Source organism: Falco peregrinus, chromosome 2 (genome assembly GCF_023634155.1).
Source record: "Falco peregrinus isolate bFalPer1 chromosome 2, bFalPer1.pri, whole genome shotgun sequence".
NCBI classification, from domain to species: domain Eukaryota; kingdom Metazoa; phylum Chordata; class Aves; order Falconiformes; family Falconidae; genus Falco; species Falco peregrinus.
In genome coordinates this window covers 45,488,216-45,505,797 of record NC_073722.1, presented here as the reverse complement: position 1 = coordinate 45,505,797, position 17,582 = coordinate 45,488,216, and the positions used below count along the sequence as shown (strand labels likewise).

The 17,582-nt window shown below is 37.5% G+C and overlaps 1 protein-coding gene across 2 annotated transcripts in view; it reads left to right on the top strand.

Annotated features, from left to right (window-relative positions):
* Positions 1–17,582, top strand: part of CTBP1 (C-terminal binding protein 1) — a 251,623-nt gene that overhangs the window by 56,259 nt on the left and 177,782 nt on the right. Inside the window, exon 2 of one of the 2 annotated variants that reach the window (XM_005229842.4) lies at positions 1,484–1,644. In XM_005229842.4, the coding sequence (XP_005229899.1) occupies positions 1,587–1,644 (58 nt within the window). In that variant the 5' untranslated portion in view covers positions 1,484–1,586. Of the gene's footprint in view, positions 1–1,483; positions 1,645–17,582 lie in introns of those variants that run through there. The other variant, XM_055795716.1, reaches the window with a different exon arrangement.

Below are 17,582 nucleotides of genomic sequence, written 5' to 3'. Positions count from 1 at the left end.
TAGAAAATTTCTAAAATGGTAACATTCTTTTTGTTTTTTTTAAAGAGAAAATACTGGGCTTCTGCATTCTTCATCAATTTTTTTTTTCCCATTCATGATGGGAGGTTATATTCAGCTGGGAACAGACATGGAAAACAGGAGAAGAATCTTGAATTTGAGGATAAAAAGTATGGAGGGAAAGTGACGCACAGGATAAGGCTGAATAAAGTGTTAAAAGCATGATGAGTGTTGCACATTCACTCCATTTTTAAATGAAAATTAACACAAAGAAAGGAACTTTGATAAAAGTCCAAATGTGCCAAGCAGGGTAGTGATGGTAAAGATACCTATTTTAATGCAAATATGCAGTTCTTAATATTAGAAATATTTTTATCATTTCACCTGGAGTGCATGAATCTTCATAATATGTTGATGCAATTTGCTTATGGTTGTAGAAAAGTTTAGCCTCTAAAAAGATACAAGCAGATTTCCAGGTTCAGTCACTTGTAAGGACATTTAATGCTCTCCACTGATGTTGAAAGCTGTTGGGCAGGAATAAAAAGGAACAGGGAAGTGGATTATTTGGCTTGTTTTCATGTGCGCTGTGCTTGTAATACAGCATTCTCTGAGTTTCTTTCTTAAAGTCTACTGAGATATTTAAAGGCAGCGGTGCTCTGATTCTGCTTTTTTAGACGATCTGTACTCTTAGTTTTAGCCCATCCACTTGCTTTTGTGCATTTTTACCACTACGATTAGATTATTGTTGGGGGATTTTTTCTTCTCTTTCCCCATCCCCCCTTCCTGCTTCTCAGTGGTTTGGCTTAAAATGCAGACTGCTTGTTGCAATACCCTTACGCTGTCTTGCCCAGCTACATGGTATCTGAAAAGTGCTTAGTGGTATTTGCTGCCAAAGAGCTTGCCTAGTCATGCATAAACCTGCTTTAAATGCCATTTGGTTGATATAGATGTTGGCATTCTGTGTTGTCACCGTGATGCATTTCCTCCGGTTTGTGCTCCTTGAAAAGTTTCCTTCAACTTTCAGGTATCAAACTCTGGTTTATTTATCATAGAAAGCTTAAAAGTTAAGAATGAAAAGAGGTTTTGTCTCTTGCTGTGAATGTTATGATGCGGAAGTGTGGCTTTCCAGTTTCATTCGGGGTGGACGCATTTCTGTTGTTCTATGGAAATCCTGTACCTGTGCCTGCCTGAGATACCTTCTTCAGCTGGTGATGTGTTTAGTGAAAGGGTGAAAAGAGTATTTGAAAGTCAAAAGAAAACAAGCTGTCCTGGAGCATTTCTTATACTGGCTTGTTTGAGCTGTGCTGTGTGCTTTGCATCTCAACGTTTTTAGAAGGCAGTTTGTTGTGAAATATCACCTACCTAATAGGATTTAAGAACTTCATGTCTTTAATTATCTGAATTATTTATAGATCATTTTTCTGGAAAGAGGTGAAAAAATTTTCCATATTTTTAAAGTTTAAGAAGTTTATCTTTCTGTTCACAGGTGAAAGTAAGTTTATAAAAGACAGTAAGCATTTCTGATTTGTGGCTGGCTTGAGAAGACCATCACCAAGCTGTGTGGAGACGTTCTTTGAGCTTCCACTCTTATGTCTCTAATGGACAAACACAAAGTGAAGCGGCAACGTCTGGATCGCATATTTGAAGGTTAGACATTTCAATTTGTAATGTTAACTTTGTTAATTTCATGGATTGCTAATATTTCTGAAGACTGGAACTCTTCTCTTTTGGTCATTCAGTGTATTTTAGTTCAGTTGCAGTTCCTGTTGAGTTGATATTAACTCTGCACAAAGGCTTTTTTGGGGTGAAAAGAGACCTAGACAGATAAAAGCAATTAGTATGTGAACTCCATACTGTTCTACAGTTAAGTTTGCTTTCATCGTTGCATTTTATAACACTCTACCCAAACACTGTGAAAGATTGTGGTTTTATATAAAATAATAATAGTGAAAGGATAAGATGACCACATAGTTCTCAAGGGTCTTTCTCTACAGGCTTACTTAATATAGATTGATTTAACAGCCTGTATCTAGTCCTAGGAAGGCAGTAGAAAATCAAATTAAAAGAAAACACAAAAAAAGTCCCAAAGACCCCCAAACTTTAATGATTATTAGTAAAAATAGTCTGAATTGTAGTGAAAGGACTGTAATCAGTTTGGTTAGTCATTTTACCTTAAGACACAAATGACCAAGTTGTATGTTCCAGGTATTCTTTGTTGATTTGCTTTTAGGGTTGGTGTGAAAGCAGTTTGAGGGAATAGGGAACTCTATTTTTAAGAGTATACTTGCATTACTTGGGCTAAATTAATTTTTATATTGGAATGTTAGCTTCTCCTTAAAAGGCAAGGGAATAGTTAATTTCTTTACTAACCCATTTTGATGTGTTGGGAGAAAGTGTACAGACTCCTGGGCACATGGTCTCTACAGCATGCCTAATACTGAAGCAGTGAACTGCAGCTGAAACATTTGCTCTTCCATGCATTGGTCTTGAGACTTTTTTTTCCTAGCAGCTGTGTTGGTGTAAGCAGTCCCTGGCAGCTGATTTCTGTCCTTGTGTTTTCCCCTTTCTTTGTGCCAATATGAGTGTAACCATATAACGAGCTAGATTAAGAAGATGACTCATACTATAAATAAACATTTTGTTGGAATATTTTCCATTTAGGTAAATTCCTCAGTCCAGGTCACCGTTCAGCTGACAAAGCAGTTGCATTAAAGGGAGGCAGTTGGAAAGGATCAACGAGGGGTGCTGGGACCACTTACCCTGACATAGCCAGAGAAAGGCATTTCTTCAAAGCATCAAAGGGTGCAGTTCCACATTTGGTTTAGATGATTAATCTCCTTGTTAGTCTCTTCTAAAACCAGCCAAGCCTGCTCATGATTGTCAGGTCCAAACTGATATTGTGTCCCACCTAGACTGGTTGGCCAAGTGGTCAGTTTGGTTGGCTCACTGGAGACTAATTCCAGCTCAGAGAAATGGGGATCTGGCAGCCGAGGATGGGGAATTTGGGAAGGCTGCCCCTCTTTTTGGGCAGCACTGCAGTCAGATCAGATGGAAATGTCCTAGGAGCCCTCCTGGTGGAGTGCTGCCAGTCTCAGGTCCTCATCTTTGGGTCTCTGGATCTGACGCCTCAATAAAAAATGCAGAATGTTAGCTGCCTTTTTTTTTTTTTTTTTTTTTTGCCTGTGTTAGTCACCCAAATTGGCAAATTGTGAGGAGGACGGAGAAACCTGTCCCTTTTGATGGCAGCCAGCAGTTAGATCTGCTCAACCCACTTTGTGGAACTGCAGCCTCCTTTGGGGTTTGTTATATTGATCAACAGGACAACTTAAGAAGAAAACAGTCTGTGATGATGTGGCAAGGAATGTTGTCGGGGAGAGAGGTGACAGACCATTAGCCACTGTGATGGTTTAAAATAGCTTCCCCCAGGCTCCGTGTTCACATCTGGTGATGCTGTTTAATCAACGCCTTTTGTCTGGCTTATTTTTCCCAGCCCTGCACAATTCACTGCATCATATGGTAAAATCTGTGCAGCCATGCAGTATAGGGAATTGATCCAGTTGAAAAATAATGTAGGAGAAAAGTTTTTTTAGTCACCTCTGCTTCCTAATCCCATTTTCGATATGCTAGACAAATGGCCATGTTGGAAAAATATAGTGGGAAGACCAGACAGAAGATGATCAAGAGGAGAGGCGGTGAAACAATGGATATGGAAAAACGCTTGAAATTTTATGGTTACAGAAATCTAATTTGGCTCTTTAGTGTCCAAGCTGTATTCTGCTCTTTGAGTGTCTGTGTGCTCAAATGTTCTTTGAGGTTTGTAAACACATCTCTGGCTGATATTTTTAAATCACTCTCGCTGCAACTGTGTCAAGCTGGATAAAAATTAGGGGAGTGGTTTGTTTTGAAAAGGCTTTTACTTACATATGGTCCTGTTCAGGTTTGAATATAAATGTACAGAGTTGTTCTGTGATATATGTGCCTTCCATAACACAACCTAAGTATTTCATATTTTTGAACTATGCGTAATGTTTTACAAAGCTCAGGAAGTGTATTGAGCTGTATAGCTATTAAAGGTGGTTTATCTTCTCAGTCAGCTTTTTTGTTCATCAGTTTGTGTATAGCTTCTCTTAACCTTTTCCCTCACAAAAGAATTATTTTTAAGATAAGTTTCCTTTTATTGCATGTTCCACTTAAAAACAGGATACAGTGATTTACTATTACTAACTAAATGTTTTTTCATAAATTGTTTAACATAAAAACTTGTGATGGGCAGACATTAATACGTTGTTATATCCATAAAGAGACACTGGTGGTGTGGTGGTCACATACAGCATTTTGTTACTGTTTGTATTCCTGTTTGAGGAGGGGATGATAATGAGTTGAAATTCAGTTTCTGAAAAATTAGTGGTATGGGCCTGATTCACAAGATGCTTGTGTTGGGAGCCTGTGAGCAGGCTGCACACAGCTTTTTCTGTGTTTAATGGATTACCACAAATGCCCTTGTAAGTTAGATAACTGCATGTACAATATTATTTGAGTTGAACTGCTTTCCTGTGGCTTCAGGTAGTTTGCACACTTCCTTATAGTAACTAATCATGCAAATTAAGCAACAAATTGAACAGGCATCATTGGATTTACTATTACCTTGTGAGTTAACAATAGTGCGGTAGTAGTAGTACTAAATTTCAGTTGATACTCAATGCAGAAAAAAATCCAGATTCTATTACTTTGGGAGCAATTAGTTGTCTTTTAACGTAGCTGAGTAAGTAATTTTGTCTGAGGTACCTATGATTCCCTTCAGTGATTTCTATAATATGAAACAGTATTTGCTGCTAATCCTAAAGCTTGCAGTTATGTTTTCGTGCACATTTCAGAGGTTTCCCATTGAAGACTGTCCGTTGAAGAAGCCAGATATTAAATGCTGATTTCTAACTTCCACCAGTAGCTGTGAATTACACGTAGGCATAAAGGCATGATTCTAGGCACTCTGAGATGCTGACATTAAATTCACTTCACAAATTTATAAAATAACATTTAGCATTTTCCCCTTGAAGATAAATAGTATCAAGGCATGTGAAACTTTAATTAGTTACTGATTATATTGTTCTTTGTCCCCCTTTCTACTGATGCTGGTGATTGCAAAGCGTAATTATAATAGTATACATTTGGCAGAACAGTTGGAAGTGTCACAGTGCAAAAATAAAACGTGTTCATTTTGTGGGTAATTTGAAAAATTCTAAATGTTTTTGGCATTTTGAAAAGTTGTTATCTCTAATTAAGGTATTATTGTACTTTATATTGTAACAAAACTGTAAACAATGCTGTGTATTTGCTTATATTCTAGGAATCTTTAATTAGATGTGTGTATGTTTTACTGACCATAGCTTGGAAGTTACCTTGGGGGTTTCTGACCTCTGTCGAATTTGCTGGGAGCTAATAAATGAACTAGGAAGGCAACAGAAGGTGGCTGCAGTCCAAAGAAAATTTTACTTTGTTTGAATCATCTGTAATCGGGCTCGATGAACACAGTGAATTTTCTCTAAATACATTACATCGTATAATATATAGTGCTCAGTCAGCCACTGCTTTTAGTGGGTTGCCAAGATGTAGAAAACTATTTAAAGGGGAGAGCTTAGGGACATTGGTGAAACTGGGAGGAGGAAAAGGGTGTTTCCTCTTACAGTTCTTCTTGCTTGTTTACACAGGTATTAGGGATTAAACTACAGCACAATACTGGAAATGTAACTACGAAATTGTGAGAGTGACTTTTCCAGTTTGATGATTGCTTGAAAGCAGAAATTTCTTTCCAGAGCACCTCATATGTGGTATTTATAGCAAAGACTAGTGTATGCAAGTATAAGAAGTCTCTGAAGACCCTGTATGCCTCCAGACAGATCTTATGTTTTTCTAGTTCTGGTTTTGAGGAAGCAAAAAGCTTCTTGGCACACCTTAGAGCTTCTCGACAATCATTTCAAGTTTCTTTTCCTTTTTATGCAGCACTGGTATACATCTTAAGGTTGTTATTTATGCACAGGTTGCCTCTTTCTTTTTAAAAGTGCTCAGAAAAAACCTTGAATTGTATTTTAGCTATTTTAACAGTGCTGCTTTATTACCTAAGAAGAGTCGGTCAAGATCATAAATTGGAAAAGTGCATATTAATGGGATGAATTTCTAAAATTTCAGATAAAATCTCTCATCTTTTGCTTTTATGAAGGGCAGCCTTTCTTTGGGAAGGTCTGAATACTGGCAAATACCCAAGTGTTATGCTCTTTGAAGGACAGTAAAAATGCAAAAGGAAAAAAAAAGAAAAAAGAATAGTTTCTTTTCAATAATATGGTCTAGGATTTCTTTGCCTGTAAGAAAACATCTGTGTTTTTTTAAAACTTCTTTTTTCTGCTTGTGGTGCTACATCGCATGTGATTTAATAAGATGAATCCCCAGTTCACAGCTGATGTATTACACTGATGGTTCCAGGAGGAATGCAGCTATGAATTGAATTTGGTTTTCTTCTTTCCAAATGTATGAAGAAATCTTGAAATGCAGAGTGACTTAGTTTAAAAAATACATTTCTGATTCTTCCCCCCACCTGCTTGTGCATGTAATAGAGAGCTTGGCTTCTTAACAAGTGGAAAGTACCAAACTGACAAATACCAAGTGTTATTTCATGACCACTGATGGGGTCTATCTGGCTTGCTTAAACTGTGATTTGACCCATTGCAGTTGTGAAATTAGGCAGTTAAGACAAGTTTTCTGCATATTAATGAGGGAGATGGCCTACTTTGGCAATGTTTGGGTTTCCCCTGAATTTAAAAAAAAATTTTTACTGTCTCGGTATGTACTATGTAAGTTGATGTGTAAATAAAAGAAAGGAGGAATAAACGTTTCCAGGCAGTGAGTACACTTATCTCTTTCTTATGTAAAGGGGAATTGCAGATGTCCAGTTGTTTGGAAAATAAGCTATCAGTTAACTGACATCCAAATTTGAAAATATCCATGGTTGTCTCACTTGTTGCAGATTTCAAAGGAAGAAAGGAAATAATAAAACATGCAGACAATTGTAAATCACCTAGTACTTTATAGACTTTTCTTTTTGCGTGCTGATCTTAATGCTTGACATGCTAAATATACCAAGTCTTTTTATAAAGGAGATTAATGGGCTGCCTAGTTGCTTGGTGTCTTTTTGACAGACTTTAGAAGGCTTATTGAAGGATTAGGGCAGCAGAGGGAGCTAAAAGATTCCTAATATTTTATCATTTGTTGTTTCGTAAGTGAATGTTGCTCCTTCATAAAGTAACAATTAACCTTCACAAAAATGTGATTTTCTAACCTGAAGTGTGCCTTCAGCAAATAAATAAGGATTTTGACCTGGAGAAAACTCCTTTTCTCCCTAGCAATCCAGTATAAAATAAATTAGGAACCAGGTAGTAAAAGATACCAAAACCTTTCTGGAGGAACAGCCATCAAATCTTTCAACTGTAACTAATGAAACTGTTTAAGCAAGCAGAGTTTTCTATGAATAACCCCAGCAGAAAAGCCTAGAAGTAAACAAAGTTACCTGAAGATACAAGTATCTTAAAATAAAAATGCGTGAGTTCTTGTGTGATGTACAAGGGTGTTTTAACAAGTTAACACTATTTTTGTATTGCCTGTAAGTACTTTGAAAATATTTGTATGAGCTTGAAATAAAAAGAATTAGGTAAAATATTGAATCTGTTATATAAGACTTGTCTTCAAAGAACAGGGAGGTTATTCTAAGGACTAAGATAAGTTGACTTTGAAATAATAAAATGAAAACAATACTACTGTGAATTGTCACAACAAGATCATTTGTCACTTCCCGCACATTAGTGAAAGTTATCTGTGTATTTGAGGTATGTTTACCCCAATGCAAAACCATTCTTTATCTCATTACAGTTATAGTTGAAATGCTTATGCACATGCTTATGCTTGGGTTTTGTTTTTATCCTTAATAGTTTATTCAGTATTTATGGTGCAAGGTGGTTTTGGCTTTCTTTTGAATTGCTGCAGAAACCTGCTTTTGCAATTTGAATCTTCATTATGAGCTACCTAAACAGCTTTTGAATTTGCATGCACTTAAGCTACTACAATGTTCCAGAGGTATCACTACTAACAATGCAAACTGTATAAAAAGAAAATGAGCTTAAAAGCCCATTTTGCCCTAAATGATGCTGAACAGTAGCTGCTAATTAAAAGCATTATTTTAACAAGAAAACTGGGGGGTGGTGGGGGCAAAGCCCTACAGAGGAAAGACTCTCAATGAGATTTTTAAATTTTGCTGAAATCTTCAGGCCACTGATGTAAGTTTCAAATGTTTTAAAGAGAAGCTGTGATTTTTGTGGTTTCCAGCATTATATACTTTATCTGTATATACATTTTCATTGATATTTTGAAGTAAAATACACTGCTTGCTTGTGACAGCCACTACATTCAGCTGTGATATATCCAGTATACTACTTCTGACTGCTATAATAATGAAGTCAGAAGAGTTTTATTTAATGTTAGTGTCAAAGACAGTGTTAAATACAGTAAACAATATAGCCTGACACTGGGTTTACAGGGTGTTAATCATTGTATTTGTATTATCATATATATTTGAATCAGAATCCAGTACTTAACCACACCTCATCACTAATTCCTGAATAATCTTCAGAGAACTTAAAAAACTTTTCAGACTAGATATTTGCTTTTATACAGTGCAGATGAGTACCTGGCAAAACCTTTAAAAGCTTTAGAAGTCTAAGTACTTGGTGGTAATATATACTTATTTCTGCCTGGGGTCAGGGAAGATGCTCTGGAAGCCCTAGATTTATACATTGCTTTAAACTGTGCTCTGGAAAACCGAAGTGTACGAAGATTAAGTGTCTAGGTAAACATACTGAAAAATTTTAGTCATCTAATTAAAGCAGACATGTTCAGCTTTCATAGCAGCAGTTCCCATCCTTAGGGAAGTGCAGCCCGAGATGCAAAAAAGGATTTTATTTTGTTTCCTCCCTTAGCGCAGTCAGGATGGGAGCGTGATTATGCAAGTGGAAACAAGAAAATAAAAGAGGAGACAGCCTTCCAGTGCTGAAGGCATCTGCTGCTCCGTCCTTGTGTCCTTGTTCCACGAGGTCAGTACTGAACTTGAAGGGTGCCTCTCCTTAAACAGGAGGAATTGCGTGGAGGCTTTGCCGGGGAAAAGTATCTTGCAGAGAGATCTCTCCTCCTCAGAAAAGTCATCATGATCTGATGGACAGGCCATTTGGAGTCAAGAAACCTGTTTTATCTTTTAGCTCTTCTGAAGTCAGATAGTAGGTTAGGAAACAAAAGTTGCTTCTCTGCCTTTGTGCCTTTTATTTTCCTTTGACAGAAAACAGTCAGTGGGAGACTTTCAGAGTTACTGTGATATAAATAACAGCGGGCTGTTGTAGTACTCTTGGAATCCCTTTAAAAACCAAGGCTTTGCTAACTGTGAAATGCTAACTGGAATTTGCAGCAGGTAAAAGCGTGTCCATTGGTACCACTCTAGATCCAGAACTCTGCAGTGGTTTGTGACCTTGCTCAGGTGCTTAAGAAAGAAGGTTCCTTCTTTCTTCCATTCCTTTGAAGATTAAATTTAAATTGCTTATGACTTTGAGTAGATGTGTTTGGTTTTTTTTTTTAAACCAGAAATTAGCTGCTCAAAATTACTGATGTTTCCTTTTCCTGATGCTTATTTTTCAAAGTATCATCCTATCCACTAAATATTCAAACATCTAATTTTGCCAATTAAATGGAGACACACCAAAAAACCCAGTAAAAATTACAGGCAATGGTAGCAGGACAGCAAAAGATGAAGAGGAAAGAGTCTTTATTCTTTTGATCCTACTTGTATTTTTCAGAAAGTTTCCTCATGTGTTACATGACACTCCAATACAATTAGACTATGACTCCTGTTAATAGGTAATTAAAAATAATTTAAGTGTTAATTAAACACCTGATAAATGTCTTTTTTTGTCAAGGAGTGTACATTTGAAGCAATAGTTTTAATAAATGCTAATATAACTTTTTCCCAGGCAATTTTATCACTGTGTCTTGTTTCCGGCTGTTCCTTTCTTTCTTGAAGATTGCATCAGTCATACCCATGTGGGTTTTTTTCTGGGTATCTGATATGACTTAGGCAGGTGTTGCTTAGTTTCCGCAACATCTGCCAGCCATGTTTTGTTGTTGTTGTTGTTAGTTTATCTAACCTGCAGATGGTCATGTTTGCCTCTTTGTGTAGCACTCCACAAACTCCCATCCTTGTTCCCTGAGTGCTGCTTTGCGCTTGCATGCAGGCACATCAATTTATCAAACTCAAAGAATTTAGTAACAGTTACTACTTCTTGCAATAAACAAAAGCAGCTGCACTGTGGCTATCCTTATCTGCATGAATGCATAGATTGTAAAGGCCTTTTCTGACAAACAAGACAAAAGTTTAGAATTTCAAGCTGGAATTTAGGGCATGTAAGTCAGAATGACTAGATGCTGATGTTTAGAAACAATATAATAATGCAGAGAATGAATTAGTTACCATAGTAACTGCTTTGTTTTAATAATTTGGTGGGGCAACGAATAGAAGTAGCTCAGAAAGAAGCAGTAGGAATCTTAATTACATCTTGTGCAACGTGAGTGCCTTTGTTCATTAATATTGAAATTAATTTGATTTTATAACAGGTTGAAGAATGGGTATATACATTTTACTTTGGAAGGGCAATAAGAATGATTTACAGTTTGTCTTATTCTTATTTTTTTTTCCCCTGGGAAAAATATGACCGTATCTTACGTTTGATTATGGCAACGCAGATTATTGATTTCTTAACAATAAAACATGGTCAATATGTTGCATGGTGAGCGTGACTTCAATCTGCACGCTGTGATTTGTTGCCTGGCAGTTGTTGGCAGCCTAGCAACATGCCTCAGTCTGGATCTGCAGGGGATACAGGCACCCGAAGTCAGGAGTTACACAGAAGGTAGGTGTCTCACTACTTCAATGCCCATCTGAAATCATCAGCATCTTGAAATCCCTTTGTACTTTACGGATGAAATTTAAGTACCTTACACAACTTAAGATCATCCTCATTTTCTTTCCTCTGGCAGATTTGAGCAGTTTAATGTGCAATTTGCGCTTAGGACAAGGCAGGATCCTCTAACAGAATTAGCCCTTTTGGAGGCACATGCACAGCAAGCAGGCCTTCTGTGATCACATACAACACGCATCAATCAGCTGGACCCCATTTTGCAGAAAGATAGCAGGCACGATGGTGCTTTATTGGAGAAATTCATGCGCTGTGCCTCCTGTCCCAGCAGCTCTCACAAGACAACAGGTGGCTGGGTCTGAGATGCCTGTGTGCTGGCAAGTCAGGACATGTCTGGGGACCGGCTGGTGTCATGGAAGGGATGGCTGCTAATGTGCTACTACAGCCTTTCACAAAGCAGGACCTCTAATTTGTGTCTGTCTTCTCATCTGGATGCCTTCCCCCCACCCCCCTGCTTAATAAAACTTGCAGGAACTTAATTCTTTTTGAGACTACTGGCAGCTTTTGCTTGAAATTTGTTAGTGAGTTAAGGATTTAATTAAGGAGGGCCCAACGGGTAGATGAACAGACACAATTACATAAGCCTGGTTTCCTTTGAAAATCTGTCCAAAAGGTTCTCAGATATTACACACAGAAACAAGAAGTGCCACCTGGACATTCCTTGGCCAGAGAAGTGCCTTCCATCACCTAACTCAAATCATATTCCCTCCCTAGCCCAGAGAGTCTTAAAGTTGTTTCTGCAAAGCAGCACTGGTTTTAATGGTGGCTCCTCAGTAGTTAAGAGTGCCTGCCTGGGAACCCGGAAACTTTGTCTTCTAGATCATTGTCAGTCCACAGATGCTTAGTTTTTCGAAGGGAGGTTTGTTACCCTTTCTGTGTGGTTTGCTGCTATCTGTGTTCCAGGTAATGCAAGATCAATTCATTTAGCCACAAAGAAAAGGGATAACTGCGGTCAGTAATGAGTGCCTTAACTCAGGAAGGGAAACTCGAGCTGGTTTTTTTGCCCTGTTTCCAGTAGTTTTGTGTATATTATTTTGTGGATGAAGACTTAAAACTGTTTCTTCAAGGTGGGGCCCCTGCCTGGACTATTCTTGTCCCTGCCTCCTCCCCTCTAGTCTCATAAGAAACTTGCCCTGATAAAGTATTTCTAAGACCAGTGTATCATGCCTCTGGACCCATGTTTTCTTCATTTTTCCCTTATCTCTTAGCTGTATCTTAATGAAATTATATTGCAGTGTTTTTGAAATACACTAGCTTGGTTTGAACTTTTCTTGGGTCCTAATCCTTCACTGGAATTCTGAAGTGGTTGTTAATAAGATCTTAAAGTTTCCAAAATCCTTTCCTTTTTAATTTTTGGGTGTTAGTCTGTGGAATTTCCCAAAATGTCAGATGATTAGATGTTTTGCCCCTTGTCCAGGATGTTGATGCATGAAAGCAAAAGGGAGTTCATCCCAGAGCTGAAAACATCCAATGAATAATTTTTTTTAATCAGTTGCTTCCTTTTATCTATTAACCATAAATCAGTAGTTACTTTATAGGTTCCTTGTGATTACAGTAATCAACAAATGTATGGCTGCATCCTGGAATAGATGAAAGAAACTTTAGAGCAACTCCTTAAAGGCTTTGTTATTACCGAGGTAATAACACTAGCGCATCTGGTGTTATAAGCAAGAGGAGAGTGTGGTCTTGCAGTCAAATGTGGTCTTTAGTGGCCTTTTTTCTGCAGTTATGAGTCTCCTTTTCCTTGTTTTTCAGGTTATCCTTTCTAATGAGGAAATAAAATAATTTCTATTTCATTCCTTGTTTTCTAATGTATCTTAAAATATTCTTTGTGATACATTCATTTTCCTTAGTGATATGCAAGCAGATTTCCACTGGAAATCAATTAACAATAAATGTTAAATTTTTAATGTTCAACTCTATTTCATTTGCTTTGATTTTTATTGCATCAGTCCTTTATGAATAGCAGCACCTGCAAATACATTCCTAAAATCATAGTTTTCCACAACAGTTTAAAAATATTTAGCTGCTTACCAAGTGTCAATTATAGTCCTTTTAGATGAAGAAGTTTTAAAGCTTTTTGCAAACTGTGGTATTGACATGATTTAGCGGGGAAGACAGTAAGTGTTCTAAACCAACCATCTCTACTGACATTGGCTTTTGTCTCCAAAAGCTAGCAAGTCTCAAGACTTGTATGTCAAATTGAGTAGATTGTACCATCTCCCATTCTGTTTGTGCATGATTAACTGGAGGAAACCCATGCTACAGGCTATATATTTCACCCTCTACTTTGGAGTTCCATGTGGAAAGCACTCCTGCCCCTAAGTTGTGGATTCCTCTTTTGCAAAATGAATACCAGTGGGGTTTCCATGTCAGCTCCACTGGTTGTGGTGGAGGCTGGTTGAATACAAGCTGTGATCTTCCCTGAGTCATGAAGTGCTCCAGAAGCATGACTGACTTGCACCTCTTTGACATGATGGAATCATAGAATGGTTTGGGTTAGAAGGGACCTTAAAGACCATCTGGTTCCAACCCTTCCACTAGACCAAGCCCCATCCAGCCTGGCCTTCAACACTGCCAGGGATGGGGCATCTACAGCTTCTCTGGGCAGCCTGTGCCAGTGTCTCACCACCCTCATAGTAAGTCTAACTGGAATCATCTAATTGGAAAACATTTCCTAAACAAAGATTGTTGGATTGTTCCAGGTAAAAGCTTTATATTGTATGCAATTCTAAAACTGCTTTTAAATGTTTTACAGGCAAGTTTATGCTTCTGTGTTGATAAAATTTGACAGAAGATTTTCAGGTAGGAAGACGGAGTTCATAGAAGGAAAAGTACTTTCTTTAGCCTCATTCTATACAAGTCACTTATGAATGCTTGATTTAACAGGAAAAGTTTGTACTAATAACTGTGATAATTGAACCCAGTTAGCACAGACGAGCCAATTTTAGAGTACTTGTTTGTAGTAACTTTACAGTTACTTTAAAGGAGTTTTAAAGAATATGTGAGTATGCATGCATAGTAAAGATCACTTGAAAATGCAACCTAATATTTTTTATCTATATTTGTATATATTTGTAACATTAGGTATTTTATGGGGGGAAAAAAAAAAAGTTTAAATATGTAGTTATGGTATTCCTGACACCTTTCTCCTTAGTCTTGGAGATACTACAACCTCTAATTTGCTCTGAGTTTGTTTCTGTTCAGGTTTTTTTGTCCCTGTGCAGTTTTCTGGTCTGGATGCAGTTTGTACCTGTTCCCCTTTCTGTTTTTCTTTCATGCCTGCGTACCGCAGAGCTTGTTTTATCAAAGCTGGCACTCTGGTTCCTGGAATGCATCTCCTGTTTACAACATTTCTGTAAATCAGAACTGCCATGAAGTACGGAAATCAGAGTTTCATCAGCATTTCTTTATAGGAGCATAGAGGTATATTTTCTGTTGAACATCTTATTTACACTAATTTGATGTTATAATTGAACTATACTTAACATCTGGCATAATAGGAGGTTGATTTGTTAGTAGCAGTTAATTGAAAAGGCTGCTGGATACTTCCCCCTTCCTTCTGCAGTATGAGTGCACTTTTTTGTGTCTTTTTAGGAGTTTTCAAATGTAGCTGAAGCATGGGACAGATCCTGACTTAGGTTGCCAGGTTTACAGATGCCGTTGCTTTTGTAAACCTTAAATTGTCTTTTAAGTATACACTTTATAAAACAGTAGAAGCAGAGTTTGTGACTTACAGAAAGTCCATAAATTCATGTCTAATTTAGCTGGGCTACTTTACTATATGAAAGACTAAATTGATTTAAACCAATTTAGCTTGAAAAAACTTGCTAAAACTTCCAGATTTTAATTAAACATATTGAAAACTGGAAACTTGTAGAGAAGTAATTCTGTGCAGACATTCCTTGGCTCTGAAGGACAGAGCAGGGGGAGGGAGAAAAAGCTGAAGTTATAGATAAAAGCAAGTTCAAGCTATTGTCATATCCTTGACATTACTACTATAATCTGTATTGTAGACTGGCAGTAATGCCTAGCTATTTTGCCTAATCATCCAAAACTGGATGACGCTGTTCTCCCTATTGATACGTGCATAATATTTTTTGTGTTTTCTATTAATCATGCATTTCCTTTTCATCAATTACATTTTAAATACATGATGTCCTTCTAATAGCATTAAAGGATCATGGGGTGAGACAATAAAAACTTCTTTCATACAAAAGTATAAGTTTGAAGAAGAGAGTTAGTTTCCCCAAAAAAGCAGTGTTCATCTACTGATGACCATTCAAGAAACAAGAGAAACGCTGACATTATTGTCAATATTTTGTCTTTTATGGCACCCAAACCCAGGACTTTGCACCAGGTACTTTCAAGCATAGGTTTAGTGTTCTGCTGGACCTGTTCCATTGTCAGTCATGACCTGTGATGCTAATTTTTGTTTTTAAATATGTTGTCTGCAAAGTGTTAACAAATGCTTTTTAATATTTAGCTCATATCAGAGACACCAATCTAGTTTTATTTTACTTGCTATAATGTTTTTCGTTTGGTCTTCCCAAAAGGTAATGGTAAGCTAGAGCTTTCTTATTCTAGGTTTATTTAATAGTTAATCATATGATTTTATCAGAAAGTAGAGAGTCAGCATAATTGCTACTAAGAGAAAAATATATCTAGACTTGAGGCTTCAGCAGTTAGTAAGGTTATTTTATGATACAATCACCATTTGAAGATGTTCCGTTAATGTTTAAGATTAACATATTTTTTTGAAATGGCAGAAAATTTGATAGAAGCACTTACTGTGTGCTAGATGGGATGTTTTCAGAACTCGGTCTCTGTGAAGCTGAGGTATAATCTGCCTCAGTTTGGTTGTGTGGTTTGGTTTGTTTTTTTTTTTCCCAAATGACATGACAATACATCTTCTCTAAAAGCATTTAACTGGTTGAAAATTAAGTGGAAGAAAATTAATGATTGCATGATTAACCAGGTTGTCATTCACTGAATTCAGCATTAGGCAATTGAGAAGTGATAGTAGAAAACATGTTTATTAGAGTTACAGGAGTTTTAATAAGATACCTGTACCTACACCACGGTATCCACAAAATACTGTAAATGTTTTATGTAGCAATTGACACAAGCATGGCTAGCTGTCGGCCAGATCAGGTCATGCGGAAACTCTTAAATCTCCTTTTAGGTACTTTCTTTGGCCATTTTATTTTCTTCTGGTTCTCATTTTCATATGTTTTTTTACTGTGTCTCAAAATAAGGAGAAAATATACTAACTTAATGTTTCAGGGACACAGCAATGTCCATGGTATTTTAATTAAATTATAAATTGCTGACAGTTTATTGATTATTGGTCTTGTAGCTGGAGCCTAAATTGAGACTGGCCTGTCTGTGTTCTGACTGTTTCAGAGTTTGCTACCAGCCAGATGAGGGAAACAAGAATTAAAAAAGCTAGCGTGGTTTGGAGATGAGAACTTTTAACAAAATTAAGTTGTGCATCCTTAGGTTTTCTGATTTAATTTGAAGGTTGCGTACTTCTGATATCCAAACTACGTGTGGCATCCTGTAAAGACCAGGGAGGCTGGCTGAGGGCTGTTGTAGTTGAAAGCACGTGCTTTTAGGGAGCAGTTCAGCACTTGCCTGGAGTTGCTGATGTTCTCAGTGGACTGTAATGTGGACCCAACTGCAAGTGGGTGTAGCGAGCAGTAACGTTTTTCATTGCAGACGTCTTGATGAGCTATGCTTGAAAAAGTACCTGACTCAGCATTGCACTCTACACTATTGATAGTCGGAACATCAAATCCCTTTCTGGGAATAAGCAAGATTTTGACCTACTTTCATTAAAGTGTCGCAGTTAAAATACTCTCCTCAGCCCTAGGTTAGAAAGCAGCACTCCAGCTTCCCACGAATGTGTCCAAACCCCCTTGCCTATTACCTTTGCATATCTGTTTCCATTCTCAGTGTGATAACCAGCGGGCATCAAGGGAAACTGCTGTGTGTAGGTGTAGAAAGTGTTTCTTCACATATCAGGTAAGTTATGAAACTCCTTACTGCAGGATATCATAGGTTACTAAGGTTTCATGAAGGTTGAAGTGAATAGGTATGTTTGTGAAAGGAAAAATCCACTGGGTTTGCTGAAACATGTCTGATTCACACAGCTCCTGAATTGCAAATTGCTGTGGCAGGGAGAAGTTCTGGAGATGAATTACTGTCGTGCAGTTTTCTGTGTTCTGAATCTAGTAGCAGGAAAAAAACGCTATTGAGCAAGATGGAACTTTAGTCTGAACCATCCACGAGGTCTTCTTCCACCTTGGTTGTGGAAGGCTTCTATTTTCCTTGCCCAAACTTTGGAGGGTCCCTCTCCCATTCTTTGAGGCTTCCAGCCTCATTATTTAGAGTAAAAAATTAAGGTAACACTGCCCACTTGCAGTGTATCAGTATACAAACCCAGCATATTAACACCTAGGATCTCGGGTACATGTTGCTGTGCATTGCTAATACTTACCCATTAGGTCTCGTAGTGCAATAAAT